The following is a 27,952-nucleotide window of genomic DNA, read 5'->3' as shown; positions in this document are numbered from 1 at the left end:
AATATTGTTGATTAAATTGACTGGTAAAAAAGAAGCATGAAAATTAATAGTATTTCCTGGCGTTGCTAGTAGATGAAATAATTCAGCCTGATGAATCTCACCCACTTCAATATAGGTTTTAACTACTTAATTTAAAAAAGTCAACAGATAGAATAGTGTTTTATCCAAACAATTATCGCACAAGCATTTGAGAAAGTCACTGAAAATATAGTTAAAAAATTAATGAGTACTGTGCCATTTTACTCAAAAATAATTCCGTATTCGTTTCTTGATCAAATAACGTTCATATTTTATTAATATGCAAATATATTTAAATCTTAATATTAGTTCTTAATCCGAAATTTTTCGCCAAAGATTTTCATGCAGTAGAAATATTTTAATTCAGTTTGAAAACAGATTTGGTAATAAATAAATTATGAGTGATTTGTACCTCAGGGCAACTCAAGCAATTTTTCTATAAATCTATCGTTTCTGATGGGGGAGTTTAAAAATAAACATGAATGACCCTTACCTTGTATATTCCATAGAAAAGCACTGCACTTAGCCCTATCATGAACAGCTGCGTGCCGATAATGGCAAAATAAGCAATCTGGACTCCTGCAATCAAAGTAATAATGCATTATTAAAACTTACATCAAATAATATGTATGAATGTTACGCTAACCCGACCATGAACTTGTTTATTTATAGTTTGATAAAAATAGACGGAACATCTTCATTTTTAATTTAAATACGTAATTTTAATTTAATACGAGACCACCTGCATGGTAAGCAAATGCGCTGACCACTACACCACGAAGCCAACAAGAACGTGTATAAAGTGTTTAATTTTTTTTTAATCATGGGTATCTCGGTATTATCCTGAAAATATATACAGGGTGGCCGGAGAACTGACGTCCATAGGTTAAATGAAGATGCCTTATATTGAGGGGTGTCCGAATCACCCCCATGTATGTTCCGTGATTTTGCCTAGTTTTCGCGTAGTGATTTTTTTAATGGGTTTTTGATAACTTTTGAACTGATCGGTTTTTTATTTTTTTGTTTTTAATTTCTGGAAGGTTTTTCCATTAAAAAAATTTTAACTCTTTTTTTGTTTTACTTTCACGCATAAAATAATCAGCTTCGTAACATCAATGAAACCAAAAAAGTTTTGACCTAAAATGCAAAATTTAAGTTCGAGCGAGACAGAATTGAATTCTCAACTTTAAATAAAAAATCTAAATGTCATATTTTTAGTTTTTAAGTAATTTTAAAAACTGCGCTAAATTCTAAACTTTTGGAATAATATTACTTAATAGGCTTTTATTTGCTGAAATCAGCCTCTAAAGATACCGAAGTAGAATCCTAAAAAAACTTTCCAGAATTTTTTTAAAAAAAACTGATCAGGTCGAAAATTTTCAAAAACTAAATAAAAAAATCATAGCTCATAAATTACTTAATATTGCGGGACATACATGGGGGTGATTCGTATACCCCTCAATATTGTGAGAAGATCTTTTAATATAATTAAGTATCCCCGTACTGCGGGCCAACTGTTTGAGACACCTGATTTTTATAATTCGAATCTTGTCTATCAAACTTATATGTTATTCTTATTTATATATTATGTAGGTGCATTAAATATGTATTTGTATGTTCGTTTTGAATCAACGTTCGCGTATTGTCAAACCTTATTTTATTGTTGACATTATATCGTATTTACTGCATTTTATGGTTACCTACGTACTCGTATTGTATGGGACTCGTCGCACATTATTCATTCAGTGTGTATCAGTTAAATTTTAAAATAAAATATTTTTTTTCAGAATACGGTTTTGAAATGTAATATACTTAAAAAAATACAATTTATAACATTTCTTGATTTGAATTTTAACAAAAAGGTTTTAAACTTTTTACCAAGCTCTTTCTTGTGCCATTTTTATATAATTACAAGTTTTAAACAATTATTTTTTATACTTACGCACCCACACACACGCATCCTCTCCCTCATTCTTTCACGCATACACACATTCACATACACATGAATACAAACATCACACACATACAATTACGTCAACTCTTTTCTTATATATTATGTGTCATTAGATTTACAGTGGATTTTTTTAATTGGCTCTAGTATTGTTAATATTTTTTTACTTATTTTGATTATGTAACAGCTGTAAAAATCCCAAATAAAATAAAAAAAATATAAGGCACCAACGTTTTACCTTTGGACGTCACTTCTCCAGCTACCCTGTTTAGATGATATTGAAAAGTTTTTCATAATTATTATCATTTCTGTCTCTGCACTAAATGGTGCATAAGATACTACATTGGCACTCCAATTACATACAGACATCGTATCTGGTAATTTTTGTTACTTAGAAGATAAGGTGATATGTCCTACGATTTCGGTACAAATCCAGAAACAATTAAATATTGCAGTGTGGACTCACCATAAAAACCGATAATTTAACCTTAAGCTACTAGGAATCAAATTCAGGCGGAATTATTGTTGTCTCGACGACTACACTACGAAGCGGACTTATTTTCATTTATTTTCTTTCGATTTTACCTGAGAGTAGCCATTGATTCAAAAGCACTCGTCCAGGTTTCTGGTTTTTCGCCCAGACACAGATAGGCTGCTTACTCCTAAAATATTATTTCAAAACGAATCAGTGTAAACAATTGACTGGCGTAAGTGTTATATGTTATACTCTGTACTATATAAAGGCACATTCTGATCTGCTGATTATAATATGCCTTCTCACTAAATACGAGTACCCCTTTAGAGTTCCCATATACCCTGCTACATGGAAATACGATTAGGGCGGCATAAGAGCAATATCGGAATGGAAAATTTTCATATTTTATTCATTTTACCGAAACTTTCTTCATAAATCAAGTACAATTTCCATTTATCTGTGCAGAATAATAAGTTTTATACCCCTTGAACTTTCCAAGCACGTTCGTATACACTCAACCGTGTATCGCATATCCTGTGACATCTTAGTTGATCTTTTTTGAATAAATATTTTTTATTTTTCATCATACAGTATTTTTTGTACATAAAAATGACAAAGCACGCTATTCTTTCTACTGTATGATTTATGATATCTTATTCAAAGTATTTTTTAAACATTATGAATTTTTTTCAACTATGAATCATCGTGAAATGAATGCGCAATGTTCTCATTTTTAAATTCATTTCAGAAATAGTATTTACATCACGTGCGACAACTCGTATTTTATTCAAAATCAAGCAAGTTGTGATATTAAAAACGCCAGTTAAAAATCACTTATACATATTTTGTTAATGTCATTATAATGTAATATTCCACGTTTTATTTTTCCAATTCACAAAATATCTTTTTATTAAAATAAAAGCGTATCTGATTGTTTTGTTATATTTAAGGTATGGTAAATATATATCAGTTTTACCCTTCAGATGTCAGTCAAAGAATAATGAAAAATTGTAGTGTAAATCCATCGTCATTTATACATTTATTAATATTGTTTTGCACACAGTGCTATGTTGGTGTAATACATAATAATTATTCTAAAAAAAGCACTAATGCAGCGCAGCTCCAATAAGAATAGCTATGTTAGAGAAAATATAAAATCAATACTTCATCTCGACTTTTTTAGGAATCAAACTTGCGACCTTAAGCATGTTTGACAAACGCGTCAACCACGAACTCATTGGTCGATTTCTTTTTTTAATATTTTTATCTAAGAGTTACTGTCGAGTCCAAAATGCTTGTCCGGGGTTCTGGTTTTATTTCATACTCTTTATTCGCCCGGATACAGAAAACTTATAGTGTGTGTAGAATGCGTGGTCCGTCCATATATTTGATGAAACCAATGCTTTCCTAAAAATTAGACTTTTGAACAATCAGTACTTATTTTTTAATGAAATAAAATCAGTTTTAAGTTAACAAATCTTTCTAGTAATTACAACAGATGTTTTTAAAATTAGTATGTTGTTAATTGTAGTGATCTGAGATGAATTCGATTTAACCTAATTTTGCTCCGTCTAAAATATGGAGCTACATAAATATGTTGCTTTTTATAAGGCAGACTACTACTACCAAATTTACAAGTCTGCCCAAGCGCAAATTAAGACCTTACTAGCTCGTGGAAGCAATTCTAACAAACCAATCCAGGTTTATTTTTCATAAATTGTGAGTGTTTTATAGCAAATTTAGCGCTTTAATCGGTTGACACAAAGTTATCACAATATTACACACAATCCAACATTTTCATCCTGAAGTTTTGGCATAAATTTGCTTTTTAGTTTATTTCAAAACACTTAACTCTAACTACTATATTGGGTACATATTTTACCTTTGTACTTAGAACCAAGTGAAAATTTCTCTAATTGACATCGTGTGTATGTCACTATATTGATATAATATGTATCATCAAATTTGTACAATGAACGCTGTTATTTATCGCTGTATTTGACAACATCATAAAACTGACAGAATTATGATATAATTCAGATACCTGCATTGAAATTACGAAACAACGTAATAAATTTACAAACATAAGTAAAGAGCTATGTTAGGTAAACGAGGATTATAGCTATTATCTTCCTTGATTAATATTTCTCTCTCTATTGTAAAATTCCATTCTAATTGCAACAAAGGCCAAAACGCCCAACCCCACACAAGAATTTCATTATTAATGATAATCATTCAAGTTGTCGCCGAGAACTCTACAGAATTAGATGGAGATCCTTGGCATGGATGTAAGGACATCACAGAAGCTCGCATTGTCGTTGACCCGGTGCCTGAAAGGACAATTAATTCGACCACTTCATCATTTATTATCCTTGAACGAACAAAGGATCCAATATAACCACAAAAGAAAGTAATATTAATAAAATTTTATGCCTTCTTTGAGGAGCACACCAATTCAATTTAACAATATTTTTTATTCTGTGTTTATTGAAAAATTTTCTATGGCGATTGCGCATAACCAACTGGAATCAGTAAGGTATTAAACTATCCTTTTTTACCGGTTTATGGTCAATCTACTCACCTTGAGAATACATTACGACATAGTATAGTAAAATCGTATGTTACAATATTATGCGATTCAAAATCATGAAGTATTTCAAAAGGATAAATATCAGTATTCTAGGTTTTTACAAGTAAACTGTGCATCATTATTAAAAAATTAGGAAATTGTCAATGTTTTTTTTAAATAATAATATATTTCCATCTTAGAACAGGCTGTGCCATGTTAGATGGAGACTATCATAAACAGAGAACACTCCGTTTTCATTTGACATTAATTAGTTTTATATAGATTCCCTGTTATTAAGTATGTTTATTATTTTTTTGCAATAAAATCATAAATAAAAGAAAGAAGAATTTATAATGCAAAACGACATTCCACCTTTTTTTAAATTATACCATTAAATACCCAGGACCCGTATTGCAATGAGGTGTTACAAAGTTATCTACAATAGTGGAAGAAAAAAAAAATTTTTTTAACAAAGAATTTATGCACTGGTCAAATGAAAGATTTTGTGAAAGCGATGAAACTGGTCACTGGTTATTCCAAATACGTGAATTTAAGTATTACTTGTCTTTTATTTCTATAATAAATTACAATGAACTCATTCAATCGAGAATTATCACTAACAATCTTGAACACTTAACAATCATATATATTGCATATTATTAGAAACATATTTACGGGTTTTACTTATTGAAATATTTACTTTATTTATATCGTGGGTGGGGAGGGGGGGTTAATTTTGAATTACTAAAAAAACTTTTTCAAATTTTTATACAAATATTACAATATCGTACAAAAATTTTGTTAATTCCATTTTATACCGAGCCCGGGTTCGAGAATAATCTCGTTAAGTGATTGTAATTTTACCAAAAAACAAACCTGTAAATCTCGCGCATGAAGCAAGTTTAAAGGGCCAATACGTGGGCCAGTACGATGGCAAAGCGTAATTCGTAGCGTAATAAAAGCTTTCCCAACGTTAGGACGCGTTGCCAAGCGTTCAGCCAGCGCTCTATGATGTGTTGAAAAATTGACGGATCACGCGCCACCGCATGTGCCAGTGCATGTGCTAGCTCTCGCAGAAACTCTACAATACGCATTTGCCAACATATTAGAAATTACACCTCGGAGACAGTATTATTATTTTTGTGTACGTAATTAAAATAAAACATTTTAAGAACACGATTTATTGCATTCAATTTTAGTGTCCAGCCACCCTAAGACATACGATGGCATTCAAATTAGTTTTCTTATTTCGTTTTTTTTCCTTATTTTCAATTTAATTTCATTTTTCAAACGTTTTATTAAAATTGCAAATAACGTAGGTATAAAATATGTAAAAATAAAGATAATTTTATTAGTATTAATAATTATGTCTTACCATAGTATACATCTTCTAGATCGCCATATTTCTTTATATTAACTCCTATCCTCCAAGTGTAAAGAAGTACTACGAGTAAGGATATGTTCTGAAACAAAAAAGCGCATTGTAGTGGAATTATACTAAATATTCACATAAAAGTACTGTTATGTTATACTAAAATTATACCTAAAAATGTACCATTTGTAAAACAACCAAGCAATATTTTAATTTTATCAATTTTTTTGAAGACAAATACAAGATTTTAACTTCTGAGAAGTGATTTAATTATTAGATTGGGGAATTCAAAAACAAACAAGTTTTAATGTTTTTAAATGTTATGTTTTATCACACGCTGGGGTAGCGGCTCCTGAAAGGTATTCCGCAAAACCCTGGGGTTCCGTAGAAGGGTCACAGGGGTTTCGGAAAAAAACCATAAATCTACATATCTCGTCTTCTTGCGGCGCCTTGTCAGATTCATTTTGACTTTGATGATCACAACAGCAAAAGCATCTCGATCCTGCGCTACTTTTATATTTCGCAACCAGGACAACTGCTTATTAGATGTACTTGCCATAGTGATTCCTGGGAAAAGATGACCCGAGTGGTTTCCCGTTGCCTTCTCTGGTGAATTAGTCAGTCAGGGTTACCTTCCCTTGGCTGGTTGGTTTTGAGATGCCAGAAACTCGCCTTTCATCATCTCGGTCTTTTTCGTGATCACACCGTTATGAGTGTGATCCCAATACCCAGTGTTTGTGAAATGGACGCTTACATGTCGCAATATTCAGAAGTGTTGCCGGTGGAATTCAACTGGACGTTCGCAGCATTTTATAAAATCACACCTTCCTGCGAGATTTGACTCACTGCGACCCTACTGACAATTGAACCTCAAAAAATCCTGAGAAGTTACAAGACATCGTCTGGATTCAGAATTCATTCGAAAATCAGACCAAACCATCAATATTTATTGTATCGGAGTGTGAAAATTTGATTTATATTAAGAATTTATCGTCTCCAAAACGAAAATTTGAATCAGTTGATTCAAATATGAATGACTTTTGGATTGGACTTAAAGAAAAATACATACCCTGCAGTCATTGTAAAGGCTATTATAGTTCTGCTTTCGTTTGTAATGACTTACCGATGTGAGACTATATTTTCAGCTTTTGCCTGCACTAAAAACAAGTTCAGAACTAGATTGTGTGCTGCTCGGGTGCAAATCTCCGTATTCAACTGTTGGACATTAAACTTAATTTTAGTTCTATTAATAGCAAAACTGAGAAACAGTTTCATTCTTCACATACAATCTTCACTTCAATACGTGCTGCAAAAATTTCCAATTCAAAATACTGTCATTCTCTTTAAGTCGAACATTACGATATGCAAAAAACAAGGTGACATGGTACTTTAAAATTTAATTTATGTCAATTTGCTTTTTTATTGTCGACATGGGGATCGATTGGGGTTCCATTGTAAAAAAAATGAGAATCGCTGCACTAGGGCATTAAAAACTATTTGTATGCGGTCATGTATGGGAGATTGTTCCCTCAAGCAAACTGACACTGTCAAAGACTTTGGAGCAATGTTTGAAGCTAAATGCGTCTGTGATAATGCGTGCAAAATGTTTAAATTTGTTCTCCAAACAGCAAAGGTGTTCTGGAATACTCGTGTTCGTATGTTTTTTTAAAACTCATTGGTGTGAAGCAGACTTGAGTGAGGATTTCTGATCTGGGCGCCCCTGGAGTTGAAGTACTTCGATATGCTGGGGATGGTTTGGAAAAAAAAAGATATCCTTACTTAAGATATTACAAATATTTGCCGTGGTTGTACCCGTCAGACTTCACACTGGGAATGCTGTAAGTAGTTTGGAGAAAAGAAGAAATGCATATTTACTAAAAAAAAATTTCCCGCTTAGTGTGTGGTGTTGCGATCAACTTGATTTTGGGACTTATCTTTTGTTGGCTTATATGAAAGCCATCGGAGTTAAAACAATTATAAATAACAATAATTATAACCTAATCTTACGTCATTTATTTTTTAAATGCTGTAATAGACATACTTTATAGTGATAAAAATAAATGCAGTTTTTGCTGCCATTAATGTTTGCAATATGGTCGTGAGAATAAATGACAATATCCGACAAAGGCTCTCCGTATAATTAGCCAAATTTTCCGAGAAAAGGGCCGTGAAAGTCGTGGAATTTAATTATACTATATATAATCTCGGTACATAAAATTTAAAGTTTAAAAAAAAACTCGTTTATTGAAATAAAGAGAAAAAAAGGAAGAATCACGCTCTTAAAACGATTTTGGAAATGTGGTGGAATGAACTTTGACTATTGATTTATAATTTTACAAACTTTATCAGAATGGTAAAAAGTAACAGATCTTTAACTTAAGAAATCAAGGAATAATAACATATTGCAGTCTAAAACCACCTTGCGGACTTATCTTCACTCAGTTTTCTTTTTCCAGATGAATATACTTGAAAGAAGCTATCGAGTCGAAAACACTCATCCAAGATTCCAGTTCTATTTCAAACACAGAACTGTAATCTTTATCCGCTCGGAATTAAACTTTACACAGAATGTAAGATATATATTGAGTTAATTTATTAATCAAAACCTTCCAAATTCTGTAAGCTAATAATTTTCAAGGTCCATTAAAAGACTTGGCTTATCATCCGCTTAGAGATGCAGTAAAAGAAAAATAAACAAAAAAATGAGTAAGTTTTTTAAACGTATCTTTCATTTGCTCATAAATTTTGAAACAATATTTTATTTCCAAAATCAGCCTGTAATCCTCACTAATATAAATAAAATAAGGGTTGCGACAACCTATCCCGAGCGATACACAAGGGATGCGTCGCGTCATATGGAAAATGAGTTTTTCGTCAAATATAAAGCCATATTGCGACAGATGACTTAGTAAAAATAATGTAATACGTTATTCCGTCACAAAATTGAACAAAACAATTTAGGCACGAAAGCAATCAGGAAAAATAATGTTTTTTGTGTTTTTATAATTTACAAATTGAAATGGTTGGCACAGCCTACTTAATGAAATATTTTTTAAAGATCTTATCCACACACACATCTAAGATGACTTAAATTTTTTTAATTAAATTATACCATTTTTTTTTCAATGTTTTTACCATAGAATTATAATATATAGAAGGCGTGTAGAATAATATTTGAATATATCGGACTGTGTCCAAAAAACCGTCGATCGCCCACCACTTTGCCCCACTTTCACCGTGCGCATGCGTGAAGTCGCTGCGTAATATTGCCAGATCGTGAACAATATTATCATAACATAAATGTAAGATAATTATATTAAAAAAAAAAAAAACAAATGTCTCTAAAATTTTACTGTACACGTGAAAACATTGATTGACACAACAGAGTAGATAAGTAAAAGACTATTTAATAAGAGTTATTTAACTTTGAACTTTAAAAATTAAACAAATTTTATTTTATATAAAGCGGATGTAATGTTAAATAATATTTGATGCCATTATTTTTTAAAGATAATGTCGGTCAAATGTCCACCATGGCATTGTTCAATCCAAGAGGTCCAATTCTCGTTAGTTCTCCCATTAGATGAGCAAAGCAGCGTAACTTTATTGACTACCCTGACAACAATAACAAAATGACCATTTTGTTCTCTTTGACATTCTGATAGATGGCAAAATAATTAAAAAATTTAGTAATATGATTTGTGAATTTGCAACTTACACATGAAATGCGATTGCATCATGTTTCTTTTTGATCCCTTCAGTATTTCTACACTTTAAAACGACAAAACACAGCATAGTTTAATTTAAATCGGGAATTGCGTACTAAGCGACGTTTACAAAGGAACTAATGGTCAAAACGTAAAGCAACTCTTTAATGAGTAGTTTAATTGCCTTCAGTTCGATGTGCGTATATGATTTCTACATAGACTATTCTTAATTTGATGGTTTTTATGTATCGTCAATTATTTTATAGATGGATTTTCGGTGTATGGGAAGCCAATTAACCAATAAGAAGAATTTTCGGAAGAGAACTTGTGACGTCACACGCGGAGTGATTTCAAAAATACTTAATTTAAAAAAAAAAAGCGGTGATAATACGATACATATTTATTTGTTCGTGTTCATTAGTTTGTTACTAAATAATAATAAAAAAACGCTAAACTTCCTCTTCAGCAAAACAACTTTGAAAACTTTAGTCTCATCATTATCATCATCTTTTTTTTTCCGCACCTAATGGTGCATAGAGCACTGCATTGGTACACCATTCGCAGTGTATCTTGATCACATGTTTTTTTGTTACATGAAGGTAAGATGATCAGTCGTACGCTTCAGGTTAGCTTCAGCATATTTTATTGTCCAGGGACAATAAAATATGCTGGTGTGAAAAAACCCTTTAAAATACCTCTTGAATGGTAGATAAACGCGCTCTCCATTACACTACAAGACTATAGATATTATATTGGTCATTTAAATATTTTATTTATTTATATTTTTTAACACTATTCAAATAAATTGAGTTAGTGTATATTATTCTTTTGAAATGAATTCTGATGCAAAATATTATTTTCTTGCTAAAAATACAAATCAATTTTGCTTTTAAAATAATTGGATATTGCATGCAGGTACAAGTTTTGGGCAGCTTTCCAAATACATGTATTATCAGGTCCGATGAAGTGAACTGTAACATAACCCGATACGTCTGTTGATGAGAAACTCAACACAGCGTGAATTTCCTCAGTATGGAGCCACAAATGCCGTTTGAAACATGTATGTCAATATGTTTATATTATATTTTCCGTCCGCGTGAAATGAAAAATACAGTTCATTGTGTAAAATAGAACTATGTGGATATTCAATTTTTAAGGTGATCTTTACTGAAATGTTTCATGGTTCTGAACTGCATCTGAACCGTAAGACCGATCGTCTTGCCTTTACGTTTTAAATTATAACGATTGGCCGCAATTAGAATATAATCAAATTGCAGCAACAACTTTATAAGCGAAATGGTCAATTATGATGATATTTTTTAATTCGTTTTCTTTCATTCACAAACATTCAGTACAATTTCATAGTTTTAGAGTATCCAAAATTAGTCTTTATTCTAATGGACTAGTAAATTTTCTATTTTATAATTCGTGCTGAATTTATCAATAACCCACTTTATATTATTTCAAGTACAAGAATGATATTATTATAGAATCAAAATTAAATACATTTTAACATGCTCAAAGTAATTACGCGAAAAAATAATTAAGGTTTAAAAACGTTATATTATCCTATTAATATTTCCATAATTGAAAGTAATAATAGAAACGAAAAAAAAACTAAAAGTTATTTAAAAAGTAAAATTTAGAATAAAAACACACTCAAATGCAAAAAAAATGATTTTAAAAAGGGAAAATTTTTTTTTAAAGAATTTAAAAAAAATACAGATAAAAAGCAATAAAAAAAGAAAATAAAGTTGATTTAAAAAAGAAAACAAAATACAGTAAGAAAAGTAATATTGAAAAAAATATTTTCTTTAACTAATTAAAAGTACATAAAATATCCAAAAACATGCTCAGAGTAATTGAAAGAAAAAATAACAGTATTTGAAGAACAGGTAACCGTTGATCGAGACCCAGGCGAGTGCGGATCTCGAGAATTAATATTGACAGTAGATTTTAAACAAGATGTAATTAAAAAATATGATTGCGATATTAACAGTAATAAAACTATCAGTTATGAAATTCAATAAAAAAAAGCGATATAAAGGGTAAGTATTTAATATAACAAGGGGGATGATGATACATTTTCTAATTTTTATTTTTCGGGCACGTAAATTGGGATAAGATTCACTTACTGTCTTTTCTACGTCTACCGGTTTTGAGATGCACCCGTCTCTTCATCGGGACATAATTAATATTAAAATCCCACTAAACTCCTCCATCAAAGGGTGAGTGAGTTCTTATTATTTACTCAAATATTTAAAGTTTCAGATCATTTAATAAATGTCGTAAATAACTTGTGCTTGAAAAATGGAAATCGAGTTGTGGTAGAGTGGGATTTGAACCTTGGATCTTTGGCCCGTGAGCCCACAACTCTACCACGGGACCACAACCCGATTCGCTAAAAATAATTGGAGTACATCTTTATCAACCATAATATACAACGTGATAAATCTATCTATCTATCTATATATAAAAGGCATTGTTCGAATGGTTGTCCTCGATGGATTCGATAACTACTCGAGCGATTTACGTGCGGTTTTCAGATAAATGTACAACTTTGCCGCGAGAAGGTTTTTATGTTCACAAAATCTTCAATTTATTAAGTACAAAAAAATTTAGAAGCGTAAGGGTTTTTTTTATTCATCACCAGGTTTGCATTCGCTGAGAAAGCGGATACAAAAAAATGGATGGATGTTATTTTTTAGTATATAAAAAAAAGTTTTTGAATATTTACAAACAACATTGGTTTTGTTGGATCCCAAGCAGACTATTTCTTTGAATTCCTTATAATTTCTACCCATTTCTTTCTTTTTACATTATGTATATAAATTTTTAAATAAATCAATAAGACAACAACGAAGAATCTCGGATTTCATCATAACAGGCAACGAAACATGGTTGTTTCACTTCACCCCCGAAACCAAGCAGCAATCGTGTGAATGGCGTCATTTAACTTCACCGAAGCCGAAGAAGTTTAAACAGATGTAGTCTGCTGGGAAAGTCATGGCAACCGTCTTTCGGGATAGAAAAGGCCTACTGTTGATCGACTTTTTGGCACATGGAACAACAATAAACTCCGATAGATATTGCGACACTATTATAAAACTGAGACGTGCGATCCAGAACCGCCGGAGAGGAAGATTGTCCAGTGATGTGAGGCTTCTTCGTGACAACGCTCGACCTCATGTCTCAAATCAAACTCAAGAACTGCTGACAGATTTCGGCTAGGATGTTTTGCTCCACCCACCCTACAGTTCGGACCTAGCCCCTTGTGATTACCACTTATTCTCAAAATTAAAGGAACACTTGGGTGGAATGCGCTTCTATACTGATGATGAATTCAAGGCGCTTCTATACTGATGATGAATTCAAGGATGAGGTTATTCGATTTCTCAAAGGAATGGCGGCAGAATTTTATGACTTGGGGATACAAAAGTTGGAGCATAATCTGCAAAAGTGTTTAAACAGAAACGGCAATTATGTAGAAAAATATAATTAGTTTTAAGTTTTAAATGATGTATAATACCATGAAAACAATAAAACTGCTTTTTTTTTAAATATGGAAACCTTATTTTGTGAATGACTCTCATATAAGTCTGCGTATAAAACTTCCTTAATTTTTACCACAAAATTAACGAACACCTTATATTATTAGTTTCTAACGAGTTCATTAATGAAGCACTTTTAGTTGAAAAATAGTTTTAATAAAAAACAGGACGTTTTTTACTTGGAAAAAAATAAACTTGTTATGCGGAATGTTTGGATATTTTCAGAACTCAATATAATTTATAGGCACTTAAAAGAAAGCGCTTTCCTTTCTTGGATTGAATTTTGGTGAAGTTCTTATTTCTTCTTGATGTAGCTATTCAAGAGCCTGTTGTTATTGATTGTTACTACTCTTTTAGATTGACGAGAGAACTATTTCATTCGTAATACAAAGGTGTTTGTCCTTTTACTGTGTACGAGTGGATATACAAATAAGCGTGTTTTCTTACTCATTTTGGGGGTATTATTTTTCCTCCTCAATCAATGAATTTGTAGAAGGTGATAAAATAAATATTATCACGTCGGTATTTTGTTTAAATAATTGAATGCGGTACTTTCCATTTTGTTATGAATGAATGATGAATGAAGATGAACAAATGAGCTTAAAAGGGTATAAATTTGATGAAAATTAATGTATGTAAATTTAGCAAAATAGCAGAAAATGCGCAGCGATTAAATAAATACTGTAATGACTAAGATCCGTTTTATACATAACTTGTAGCAGTGGATAATAAAGTCATTTGCTGTAAAAAATACTGAATTAGGAACTTTATGTATAGGATTTGGTATTTATTGTTGTGTTTTTTTTTTGTATTGTGTTCATATTTGTATATGTGATAATATAGCTTTATAAACAAAAAAACTTTGTTACCGACGCGCACGCGCCCGTACTGGCAGAGTGCCGGACGTACACTGGCAAACGAAAAAACCGTCTTAATTTAACATGCAACTAAATTCATAAAACAATGTAATGTACATAAATTTCTTGTCCGTAGAGCAGCGTGCCGGACTTTCTTTTTAAACTAAGTTTTAATGTTAAAAATTTAAAATTCTAAATATGGTGTCCGATACGAACTTAAATGCGATGTTTCAAATGATAAGGTACTCAATAATTTACATTTATATTATTTTAAACATTAACAAAGTAATAAAAAAGAACGAAAAGTAACTTTCAATCTAAGTTAATTTTATATTTTAGAAGCTCGTACATTTGATTACAGTCACTCTTTAAAATTTTATTCTAAAAACTGAAAGCTTTTTTTAAAAATTTATTTAAAGGGGATCGGTAGTTAGCTTTAATAAGATTTAAAATAATGGTAAAAACGTATCAAAGGGGTAGTTATTATAATATTTGTTTGTTTTACTAAAGGCTTAAACAAAGGAAGAGGCTTGTCACCTCGGGGTATTTAGAAGGGTTGATTATAACAATCGAAACCAAAATTATTTTTTCGGTCTCTTTAAAATAACACAAGGTCTTCGTTTTAAATCCCTTAATTATTTTTTTCATTAGCAGCGCATTTTAGCTTTTTTATTATGAATTATTTAAAATAACAATCTATTATTTTTATTACAATTAATAATTAATTTTATGAGGGAAAAAATAAAACTCGTTCGGACCAACGCTAAACTGATCTATATATACATATATATATATATATATAATATACCTATTACCTATCTTTCCCATTTCCTAGCGCACTCCACGCAACAAAATTTCTACGTGCGAGTGCCGGAAACAACATTAAAATAGCCGTACTAATCGACTATTAACCAAGTGAAGTGCTTTACGAATCTTTTATGAAGCGACCTGTCCCAGCTTTCATTTAGAACGCCAGCTCCATACAAGCTGTGCCAGCGTCTCACGACAGCTAAGTTCCAGCATACGTCACGCCTCATCATCAGCAGGTTAGTGGAGTTGCGCAACCTTCCTTTCCCTACAATACAGTCTACTCTAAATCCTCCTCTTATGACAAGGTATTATTCACACCTCGTCCAATTTTCTACAAAACTAATTCAATTTTATTGCATTTCTTAAAAGATTATTTTATTATTTGAAAGTAAGACATTAAGTATAACAATATTTGGGTTAGTTTGATGATATGATGAAATATCCAACTTAATATTCTTGTTTATCGAATATCAATATAAAACAATTAGAATCAAGATGTTATCAGGATTCTAATTGTTTTATTTTGATATTCGAAAAACAAGAATATTAAGTTGGATATTTCGTCATATCATGAAACTAACCCAAATATTGTTCAACTGAAGTACATATTACTGACATTATATTATGAACCTCCCATGTTGGTACAAATATTCTTTATTCTATTGTTTTCCAATCTATAAGAAATATATACTATGAATTTATATTTTTTTGTGGTTCTGTGTGATTCAAAAACTCTCATCCATGAAATCTACTCAAACGATGTAACTTCGTGATATATTATATTTTATAGATATTTTATATAATTCATTACTTTAATATATAATTCATTAAAAAATAAATAAAAAATACCACCATGAATTCAGTCGATATTAGGTATTCAATTGAAATGTCAACTGGCCGAATTGTTCTAGTAATTAATAGTGCTAAAAACGGCCGCGTGGAGCGCTATATGTCCTGTAGTATGACGCATGAAAGTAATTATGGTCTTATGTCAAAAGTACCATCTCAAAGAAAAATAACTTAAGAAACAATGTTTGAAATACTGTTTTCCAAATCAAGAATCTTCAAATAGTTTGTGTAATCTGCAAGTTTAATCTAAGAGAAAGAAAACCCGCACTGGGGTTAATACATTCAAAATATTGTAAACTTATTTGAATAAAAAAATTAGCTGGAATGATCGGCTAGTTTCTTGGCTCACCGCAGGCGCTGGCGCGTTTTATTAAAATTGATATTTATATTAGGATAAAAATACAAACGGTGGAAATGATTTAAAATAAATGTTAATTTTTAATCCGTTTTTCAGTAAATAAAGTGACAATAAAACACTATTATAGTTAGTCAAATATAATGGTAGGCTGCGCATAATTGCTTCTATACACGGTTTGCTCCTGCTAGAAAATGACATGTTCATTATGCATCTATACTTACCAGGAAGCAATCATTGCAGGAAGCCGCAGCCCGAGTTGTTAGCCAGATGTCAGTAAATGAGCAGGGAATACCGTACTCTTGACAACAATTTAAAATGTTTATGTTCTCACAGGAAATAGAACCCGGAACCTTAGCCATTACATCATGATGGTTACCATTTTGTAATCATAGTTGTCATTTTTCTAACCATAATAATATTATGTTGAGGAATGCTCTATTTGTTTAGTTTTTTTTGTTTACTTTTTGTACCGTTGTATATTTACAACGAAGAAGTTCTCTGTTTTTTTTTATAAATATTATTATTATTTGTTAATTGACTACTAAACTTAGCAAAAAAAAAAAAAAAAATTTTTATGCATCGTATTATCAGCGCTACGATTTTTGAAAGTTTTGTATTTCTGAAATAACTCCGCGTGTGACGTCAGAGGTTCATTTCCGCTTATTCTCATTCAGTTCTTCCCATTAGTCCAGAAACAACAAGCAGACCGGAAATCTTCCACAGCTCTCATATTAACACAGGACCCTTGGCCTCATAGAGTTTGGGATACATAAGTATTTTTTTTTATATGTATATATTTGCATAAATAAAATAAAAATGAAATCATAGGTTGATTCATATGAACCCGTGACGTCATTCAAAGTAGTGCATTTTTATTCAATTATTATTTTTGACGTACATTTTCAAGAAACTTTGCCGTACAATTGAATGCTCTATTTTTTTACCCCGCGCGACAAAACATTTTACGTATCCAATTTCCCATGGGGCTGAAGTTCTTCATTGCCAAACTTATTTGTATGCTCGATTAATTTAATTTATTATTTCTGGTAATTTTTTTCAATCGTTTTTAGTTGCTAAAACTTCATCCGCCCATGCGCTTTGTTGCTGCAATACGTTCGGTATACTTATAACTTGTTTATTATGCTAATTAATTAACTAAATCTATTATCACATAAACTTAAACTATCATTAAGTTCTAGATACGTAACTGTCCATGCGCTCTGTAGCTGCGGGATATGTTGTAATCTAAAATATATATGTAAACGTTTATATTTTGTTGAAAATACATCTTAGTCACTTTTTTTGAAAAAAATAAATAGAGGCTAGATTTTTAAAATCCCGCAGTGGGCCCAAATAAAAAAAAAACGATAAAAATATTTTTTAACGGTTTATGACTTAAAATAAGTTTAAAATATTATTTGAATCATGTTGAAGGTTTTGCCATAATAAGTAACAAAAAATGTATACATAAATAAAATTATTATGGATTTTCTTATTTATTTTATTTATATTGTTCAAAATCATATTGCTTTTTTATCTGTTGAATCAGATTCAACAATACTGTCTTCCTCATTAGTCTCTATTTCAACATTTTTAATATTTTTTTCTGCACTGCTCTCTTTTGCGTTTTCAAAATTTGGTAGTATAAGCAACCACAGCGCTTCTTATGAGATATTTTTTTATATCTCGGAATAAAAATACATAAGCATCCCATGATAATATATAAATAACCTATTAAATATATTATCCTGGTTGGTAATGATTCTTGAGGATTTCCTCACGAAACATTTTCACGTCTTTATTTCTTGCCTCTTTCTTGCTGTTTCTGAAAGTTCTTCGATTGATAAAAAACAAATTTTTTTACATCAGGACCATGAAATAATAAGTAAGTAGCCATTATACACCAAATATATAATTTAAAAACCATTTCAGCTGTTTCCAGGGCATATTTGCTAAATGCGTAAACCTCAATTTGATTTCCAGTTTAATTTTTTTGTGTCCCATCTATGAAGCATAACTCAAATTGACGTCAAATACGATATTTCAATTTTTTTTTATTGTTTGCAGGGATCTGAAAAATCAAATGGAGGCCGTTTTTCCTTATTCTAATTCGTACCTGTTGTTCGTACCTGAGGCAAAAATAATAATCCCCATTCCATATTGTAACCGTTTTTTTGAAATATGCTAGAAATTTGGTGACTAGCAATCCATTTTTTTTTTTTTAATAATCCTGACAAATTACGATTTATTATTTACAAACTAGTGCGTTTCCCCAATATTTTTCGACAATACCTGCACTGGTTTAAAAAAAATATATATATATTTTATAATGTCATAAAGCTCTTTACGAGACATACATGTAGTTATGTTTATAAACCTGTAAGATAAAAATTAATTTACTTTGCAAAAAAAAAAAAAAAACAGATCTGATGAAACATGTGCAAGGAAACTAAAATGACTTCTTTAGGTAAATAATTTTTCCCTCAAAAATCTGGATAAACTTGAATATAATTATTAAAGGTTTTTTACAAGATTAATTAAGAAACATTTTTTGCAAAATAAGATGTCTAGGACAGGGGGCAAAAGTGTGCTATAAATCAACGCGAAATATTTTTTTGGCAAAAATAATGTACGAAAATTTGCCTATATTTCGAATATTTCTATATAAATATGTGTATTTAATTTATTCAAAATATATCACTAACTTCACAATTTAATTAAAAATACCTAAACATTACATACGGTCACACCAAACTCGGGGATTCTTCGCAACACGCTAATATAAGATACGGGAATATGACTGAAGCAACGGGTTTACGCATAATTTCACAGTGTTCCCCTTGCACTTCATGACCACCATTTTTGGTTTTGAAAACGCATTTTTTACAAAATTTGTCTGTGTATAAGTTGAAAATAATAAAAAAATGCATAAAAAAACTTTTTTATTTATTTTTTATTGTGAATTCTGAATTTGGTTTCATAGCGCGTCCGTGCGCTGTGAAAAACACTGACCAAAGTTTACTGCAGTCACTGCAGTAGGCGGCATGCTTGCTGTGTGGCTAGCAGCAGCACGTTTGTACTATAGATTTCTAGAAGGCCACTTTATTATTTAGTACAGAAAAATACTTACTAGAGTATAGAGGGCGCTACAGTAGGCGGCATGCTTGGCGTGTAGCCGGCAGCACCCCCCGCCCTGCAGCGCGCCGTAAGGATAAAGCACTGCTGACTTCATGACCTTCTTACAGGCCACTCCATTATTTCTGTAAAAAAATATAAAAGCTATTACAAATCGCATTAAAATATTTTTTAAATTATTTGAAAAAAATGCATATTAAAACTTCTTTTAATCAATTCAACAAGTTCAATGAATTTAAAATTTGAGGCAGAGTGGAAAATAAAGGGGAAAAAAGAAAAATTGCTTCAGAAAAATACAATAAAAAAAACATAATTCTTTCTAATCCATATACATATGGACATATCTTTACTCTTAAAAGACTGGTAATGCTAAAAAATTCATCTAAAAAGGGGGATGTAACTTCATGTTAGACTAAGTAAAAGACAAAGCATACCGGTACTTAAAAACAAAAATTTAACACGTAAATATACGGTTTTATTATCAATTTTACATAATTTCTATAAATAATCATATAATTTAGGTCGTTTTACCAAAATACTACTTTTTAAATTAAAAATATAAGAGAGATATATCATTTCTTGTATTATATGTAGACTTATGTGACACCATTTACCACACAGAGTTAAATAGTAAAATCCAATAACATATATTGTACAGTGTGAATTTAATATGTGCAACTCGGTTTAGTAAACCCGCATATAATAAAAGTTCTTTGGAGAAACAAAGTATCCCCTGAATCCTTTCGTTCTAATGGGTACTCTTTTCTTTGAATTTAAATAGTCATTACAAAATAATATAACCCCTCGGCTTACTTAAGAGGGCATGAAATAACTATAACCATTTTGTCTTATCATTATTATTAAGTAGTGGTATTTGTTGAAAAAGCTACGAATTTAATTTCCGCTATGCCATCTTAAAATAATATTTGCTTTCGTGAGATTCAGTGCTTACGGTTCAAGGTCTCAAATTAAAATTCAGATAACGATGTCATCTTTGTGTTTTTAATTAAAATTCTTTGAAGATGGTCACACTTATCAAGAGCCATACTGTTTACCTAAAAAAATCTTATTAGCTCGTTAAGATGTAAAACACAAATAATTACAAGAAATAAAATAGTTTACCCGTTTCCAAATTAATACAATGGACCACTTATCTAAAAATGATAATAAGTATACCTATGAGCAATATTATCAATCAATCGACGGATTGTCATCTGATTAACTGACCGTGTTAGGGCAGATTATATTATACAGTTTTGTCTGTGAAACAGAACCAGAACCCTGGACGATTGATTTTGACTCAATGGTTACTCTCAAATAAAATTCCTTCAAAAAATTATACGTCAATACATCAGTGAAGCATACCTCAATCATTTTTATACAAAGGCAAGATGCCTAGTCTAAGGCTTTATGCATCAGTCTATTTTAACGAATGCCATTCATGTTAATGAGTTTTGGGCATTTACAAATATACATGTATTTAGAGTGGTTTCTTACAAATTTTTAAAGCACTCAAGGTTACTATCTAAAAATCTTTTATGGATAAATAATAACGTCGTAGCGTAAGAAAGCACATTAAATATCAATTGAAAGTGGAAAAACATATTTTTTAAGGCTCTGTTTCCGCTACTCATAATAAGGAAGACATCAAGAGGAATTTAGGGCAATTTTCCATCTAGGTCGTGCAAAATAACTTCGGCGGAAATTCAACCGATTTAAATCATAAGCGTTGAACGGTTATTTGGTTTAGTTCAGATTTTACAAACACATGCTATATTTTTATGATCAAGACCCAAGCCAATCCATTTCACCCATTTGCAATTTGAATTTCAATTACATGTTCCCAAATTCTTAATTATAATTGATTACAAGAGTAATAATTGTATTGACAACTTGTGTTTCTAAGCATACGTAATAATATTAATATTTAAAGCGCAAACTTTGTTCAACCTTAGTTTCTATATAAAACTAGGTTTATATTTCATTTGTTTAAATCACGGAATAAAATGATATTCTGTATCCAAAACAAATTTATAACATGTTCTTATGAAGATGTTTTTTTACCTACTACCCAAAATTTTAGTAAATAAAAAACTTACTAACACCAACTATTCTCTCAATTGAAAGTTAATTGATTAAATGTATTGGCATTTTTAGTAAATTATTAGTAGTAATTTGACGGAAACTTAGTTTTGTTTTTATTTGCAAAATCGGAATATAAAATTCTGAGCAAATTTCTTAGACATTTAAAAGCCCTTTTTTTGTTTGGAATTTTCACCATTTCATCCAAAATTCCTTCGGGGTTTATGGAAAGTCACCCCAACTTGTAACAGGTTTAAAAATAATATTACCTACTTTTTAAAAAGAAATTAGTTTCTTTGATAATATTTTTATACAAGATATATGAAAAGTGTGAGGATTATATACTTAAAATATTATTGGTTTTAATTTTTTACGAAGTTTTATCACAAAATATATAAGATGATTTGAAATTTTAGATAAAATTGAATTTGTGAAATGAATTTTACTGTTTTAAAAAAAAAATTTTTTTTTTTCAGGTTACAGAATCATTATTTTATTTATTCTAATATAATCAATTAAAGGGATTATAGAAATGCGCAATAAGATATCACTGCAATTTTATCTTTTTGTATTTTTATTGAAGAGTTCCGCGGTTTAAATATTGCTGTTATTTACATTTTAATCTGTAAAATATATAGAGTGTAAAATAAACATTGTGTTTATAAAACTTATTTCGAAAACATTGGTCCAGGGATCTGGTTCTATTTCACACACAGAACTGTATCTTTGTCTTCCTGGACACATATTTTTTTGTAATAAATCGGGAAGTTAATATCTGATCTTTAGTCCCATATAATTTATTACATTAGAAAAATAAAAATATATTCTCACTTTTTTTCATTGCGTTTAACTCAATACCTAAAATAATTAATGTGCTAAACAATTCGTAAAACTCTGAATGTTTAGACACCGAGATGTATTCAATTTTTTTTTAAATATTTATTTATCAAAAAAAAATTTTTTATTTCTAGGTAATTAATTCAGATACAAAACATTTTCTTAACAATGTTTTGAGCATGTCCAAATGTTTTAAGACTGGCTGGATTTTCTCCATAGGAAATTATTCATATCTAAGTTTCCTGCCAACAACAGGTAATAAGCTTTGTAAATGCCTAGACTTCCATATTACTTTCTCAAAAATATTTTCCCTCTGTTGCAAAAAAATTAGATCAATTTTACTTATCTTAAATAAATAATTTTATCTTGGATGCCTATAAAATTTTTCATTCCATCACTTTTGTTAAATATTTTTTAAATAAAAGAATTTGAAATGAGCGTTTCGGTTATTCAAAAGAAGTAGCAATAGTTACCGTTTCACAAATTAAAGTGTTTTTGAGACGGTTTCTAAATAACAGTTTAGATTAACGTGGTAAAAATCTGGTGTAGGCAACTGCCGTAACATTTTTACAAAAATAAATTAAAAAAATAATTCTTACTTGTAACGAAAAAACTACTTTTTTGTTTTTTTCTGAAGGCGTCACGGTTTTGCTAACGCTGCTTTAAATAATATAGTATTTTTACAGTTTTTACGGAACAGTTTAATTTGTGAATGAATAATATGTAATAGTAGCGAATACAAAGGCACTGTCTATACATAGTAAGCAATTAGAAGTTTTTTTAATGTCTCCCACACATTTAATCTGTTTACTTTAATTAATAAACTTATTTGTGGAATCATTCTACGTACAAAATTTACATGTAAATATATCTAGTTGCGAATTCCGCCGCACCATCTACTACACACAATGAACGTAAATTTTATGCATTGTCATTAAAACTTTAATAGTCAAATCCATTATCCAAACATTCAACCCTACGACTGCGTCAATATTCCAGACACAAAACATAAGGTATTTAATGCATTAATAGTTATATATGGTGTTTTTATGTTATATCTCCACATTTCGTTAATTTTTTTCAAGATCTTTTAAATTCGTTGCCGACTTCTCTGTAATACTGTTTTGTTTCCAATTGAAATTTCTAAATTCTTGGTAACATGAGCCAGAAACAAGATGAAATATTTAATAATGTGTTTTGTTTCTCACTTTTATTACCAATCGTAAAAACCATTATTAAGGGGCAGGGGAATGTAAATATGACCCCATATGATTTTAAGATCCAAGTTTTGTATAAGCCTACGAGACAGAGTAAGAAATCAAGAAATTAGGAACAAAACCTGAAAACTGGATATCATGGATCGCGTAGCAAAACTGAAATGGCAATGGGCAGGACATGTTGTGAGCCAAAACCCCCCAAGATTGACCCCTAAAATTTTAAGATGGAGACCTTGAGAGAATAAAAGAGGCGTCGAAAGACCTCAAAAAATATGGTCCGATGACATAGCTGCTCTGGGGGGTAAAAATTGACTACAAGCAGCAACCGACCAAAAAATATAAAAGAAGCTTATATCCAGCAGTGGAGGATAAAAGGTTGAAAAAGAAGAAAAATGACATGATTCCACAATAGTATTTTCCAGACTGTAGGTCTGTGCGGACTATCAAACGCTTTTTTGTAATCTACGAATCACATGGCCAAGAATCTATTTAGTTTTTGTTTTCCTATATAATACAGCGCTGTGGATATGATCCGCGCATGACTTATCCAGGTACAAAACCTGCCTTATTCTCTCTCAATACTCTCAAAATGGGTCCTCGAGCTCTTTTCGGTATTATATGTAAGCAGCTTTCCCGGTACACTAAGTAGCGTGATGCCGCGATAGTTATCACAGTTTAATGGATCACCATTCCTGTGCAATGCGGCGATCTCCCCATTTACCCAGTCTCTCGGGAACCCCTCTTGATCACACACCTCAGTCATTAGTTGGTGTAAATGGCCAACAATGTCAGTGATGCTACTTTTGAGAAATTGCGGGTGTATATCGTCAACTCCTGGGGTACTATTCTTAACCACGCTCGTGGCAGGAGAAAAAAGTTTTTCTCGTATGTTTGTATGTAAATACACGAGATAATACGGCCACGAAAGCGTTTGGAATACCAGCCCTGGTTTCGTTCCGTTTTTCAAGTTTGACAAGGCTTCTTTCATTTCAGCCTGTGTCAACCAACCGTCTGAAATGTTGACTGCCTGCGGAATGTTTTTATTTATGACAACCCACTGTATTATTTTTTTTTTTCTAAATTTTCATATATATTCAAGTACACGTTTATTGATAATAATAATAATGTTTGGATAATTTATATATCGCCATTTTTGTGAAAATCACCTCTTTAATTTAATAGTTTTTTTTCTCTGTTTTTCTACTTTTTAAAAAATAATTTTAACCATTTAATCTTGCTTTGTTGAGTTTTTTTTTCCTTCATAATACTATTTTTTATTTTTCTAAAGTATCAAAAACAAAATTAATATATCTTCATTATCCTATGTGTGTACAATATTATGTCCGTACTCTTTTATTTGAATCTTAATAAGAACTAATGTTTGAGCACCCGATGACAAAATTTAATAATTAATGTTTGACCACAGACTTAATGCTTTGAACATAAACAATATACTATTTTATTACTTATTGGGACAAATATATTTTAATACTTTATGTTTTTCTTTTTAAAATGTTTTAATTTTTTTTATGACATGTGTATTTTATTAAATAACGACTCTCGTTTATTATTGTTATTAAAACTGGGGGGGAAACCATTTTTGAGAGGAGAATATTGAAGTAAAAGCATTTACAAGGTTGATTTTAAGTGGCCACTTTACACACCGTGTAACATAAACATATTATCATCATGAAACCCTAATCCGCAAAATTTTGGTGGAATACCCTATTCGAATCGAACCCAGGACTACAAGCATAATAGGCAAATATTTATCATTCTTAAATTTATTGCGACAGAGAGGAAAATCATTTTTAAGGGAGGAACGAGGCAGTCTGGGCATTTACAGAGATTTATGAACTGTCGTTTTCGGTTGCCATTTTACTGCCTTAGTTTGAACATCCATTTTTCATCAACTGTTCTATCAATCTATTAACCTTTGTGAAGTAATGAGTTGAAACCTCTATTAATGCAGGCGAGTTTTATCTGGCGGAATTATTTCACCAACTGGGCAAAGCCTGAAAATACTGTCAATTTTTTTAAACTTTTAAACGGGAATATTTCCTTAACTTTTACCATATGTTTACTTATGTGAGGTAAAAAAGCTAATTTATAAAAACGTGATGATTTTGAAACTTTTAATGATTTGAAAAATGTTTTCCCTCTCTGTTGCAATAAATTAATCTAGCCTTGTCTACGAACATTTTGAAGTATTTTTGATAACATTAATAATTTAGTCGTAAATCAACTGATTCAAGAAAATATTTGTGAAAAAAAAGAAAATTCGACGAGTCGAAAATAATTCACTATTAGATAACAGGAATCAAGTTGTAGAAAAGCGGGGTTCGCACCTCGGACCTCTGATCGGTAAATTTGCGAATTTCCACGGGATCATAACAATTATCTGCTTCTCAGAATATATTTTGTGCATATAATTTACGATAGTGCATAATTATGATACCGAATTAAATCTATTATTAATCGATCAAATTCAATAATAATCACATTATTCACAATGTTTCAAAAAATATATTAACTAAAATAAAGTAAACCTATAACTATTAATTGATTGAAAATAGTGTATTATTCTCTCGTATGATAAAAATCTTTTAAGGCTTAAACATATAACTACGTATTTACTGTAAAATCGCTAAAATAAATTTTGTATGCCAACTGGATTCAAAATATTAGTTTTCTTATTTTAAAGATTTGATAAAGAAAGAAACAATCATATTCTATATCAGGTCAACTAATTATATATATTTTAGTAATTTGACTTAAAGTAAATACGTATTTATATTATTTAACATGGAAAATCGTTATCTTAAGATATTAATTTATCCTTTTAGGTCAATTTACTTTTCATACCCGCAAAAAATATAAATTTATTTATGGCGATAAAAAAATAGTTTCACAATTTTTATAACAAAAATAATCTATTTAAAAAAAAAGTAATAAAATATAAGACTACCGTCATTCCTTAGATAAATAATTTGGTGCACTCACAACAGCACTTGATCATTTTAATTAATTAAATGAAAGAATTAATCAAAATTGTCTTTAAAATAAACAAGAAACAGTGGCAAAGCAGCTGAGGAGGTTGTTTTGATTGTACCGCGTATTATTACGAGAATTTTCGATAGTCATCCCACGTGCAAAACGCGTCCTCTCGGCTCAGGAAACCGAGGAAAACTGCTATCGCGAAAATTTCGAGACTTTCACAACTTGTAGAAAACTCCTTTCTAGAGGCAATAAGCCGAAAAGTAATTTACGGCCAGTTACGTATGAGCGTTGTGTTGTTTCATTTATCTGGAAGTGGCGCTAATTTACTTTACTTGTCCGATCAAGCTGTGTTCGCATGGTTCTGTGAAACTCTGACCAAACATAAGTTTTAGATTTACACAATCAACTTATTAAAAAACGATGACTAAACTATTAGTAGCTTGTAAATCCGTTTAGATTACTGCTTTGTTTCCGCTTTGAAGAACTTGATTACATAGATAACACGAATTCATTTTACAACCGCAAAAAGTACCTGCCTGTTTTGCCCATCAAAATGTTAATTCAATATTGAAATTACACTCAAATTTCAACAAATAATTAACAGCTAGGAGCATTACAAAAATTTAGTTTAAAATTCATTTGTCCTACGTTTTCGTCCAAATGGGTTGTTTTGTCTTCCTCATTTCATGCAAACCTTTTTGCATAGAATTAAGAATAGTCCAGAAGGAGCGTAGAATCATATTTGAATACATCGGACTGTGTCCAATAATTCCCCCACTTAGACACACTTTCGCCGCGCGCATATTTGAAGTCACCGAGTAATATTGCCAGGTCGCGAAGAATATAACCATAACACAAATGTAAGGTAAAAAAAAAACAATTTGTTAATTTTTCATTTAATAATTACACATGAAATGTGATTGCATCCAGTTTTTTTAAGATCCTAGCAGTATTTCTACACTTTAAAAGGACACAACACGGCATGGTTAAATTCAAATCAGGAGTTGCGTACTGAGCGACGTCTACCAAGAAACTAATAGGTCAAAACGTAAACCTACTTATTTATGACTAGTTGAGTCGCCTTCTGTTTGATGTGTGTATGCGGTTTCTGGGCTATTCTTAATTCTATGCCTTTTTGTAATTTTACTTTTCTTGGTACATCCA

The 27,952-nt window shown here is 30.7% G+C and overlaps 1 protein-coding gene across 1 annotated transcript in view; it reads right to left on the bottom strand.

The window, feature by feature from the left end:
• LOC148277053 (uncharacterized) overlaps positions 1-26,953 on the bottom strand; it is a 76,235-nt gene extending 49,282 nt beyond the window's left edge. The window contains exons 1-4 of the mRNA XM_088233398.1: positions 26,757-26,953; positions 19,648-19,777; positions 6,389-6,476; positions 512-597 (exon numbers count right to left, since the gene is read on the bottom strand). Of these exons, the coding sequence (XP_088089524.1) occupies positions 512-597; positions 6,389-6,476; positions 19,648-19,749 (276 nt within the window). The 5' untranslated portion in view covers positions 19,750-19,777; positions 26,757-26,953. The remainder of the gene's footprint in view (positions 1-511; positions 598-6,388; positions 6,477-19,647; positions 19,778-26,756) is intronic.
• Positions 26,954-27,952: the final 999 nt, after the last annotated feature.

Source organism: Micrasema longulum, unplaced genomic scaffold (genome assembly GCF_059751315.1).
Source record: "Micrasema longulum isolate JH-2025_06_02 unplaced genomic scaffold, ASM5975131v1 h1tg001094l, whole genome shotgun sequence".
In the NCBI taxonomy this organism is placed as follows: Eukaryota; Metazoa; Arthropoda; class Insecta; order Trichoptera; family Brachycentridae; genus Micrasema; species Micrasema longulum.
The sequence above is the reverse complement of the archived record's forward strand: the minus strand, read 5'-3'. Positions and strand labels throughout refer to the sequence as shown.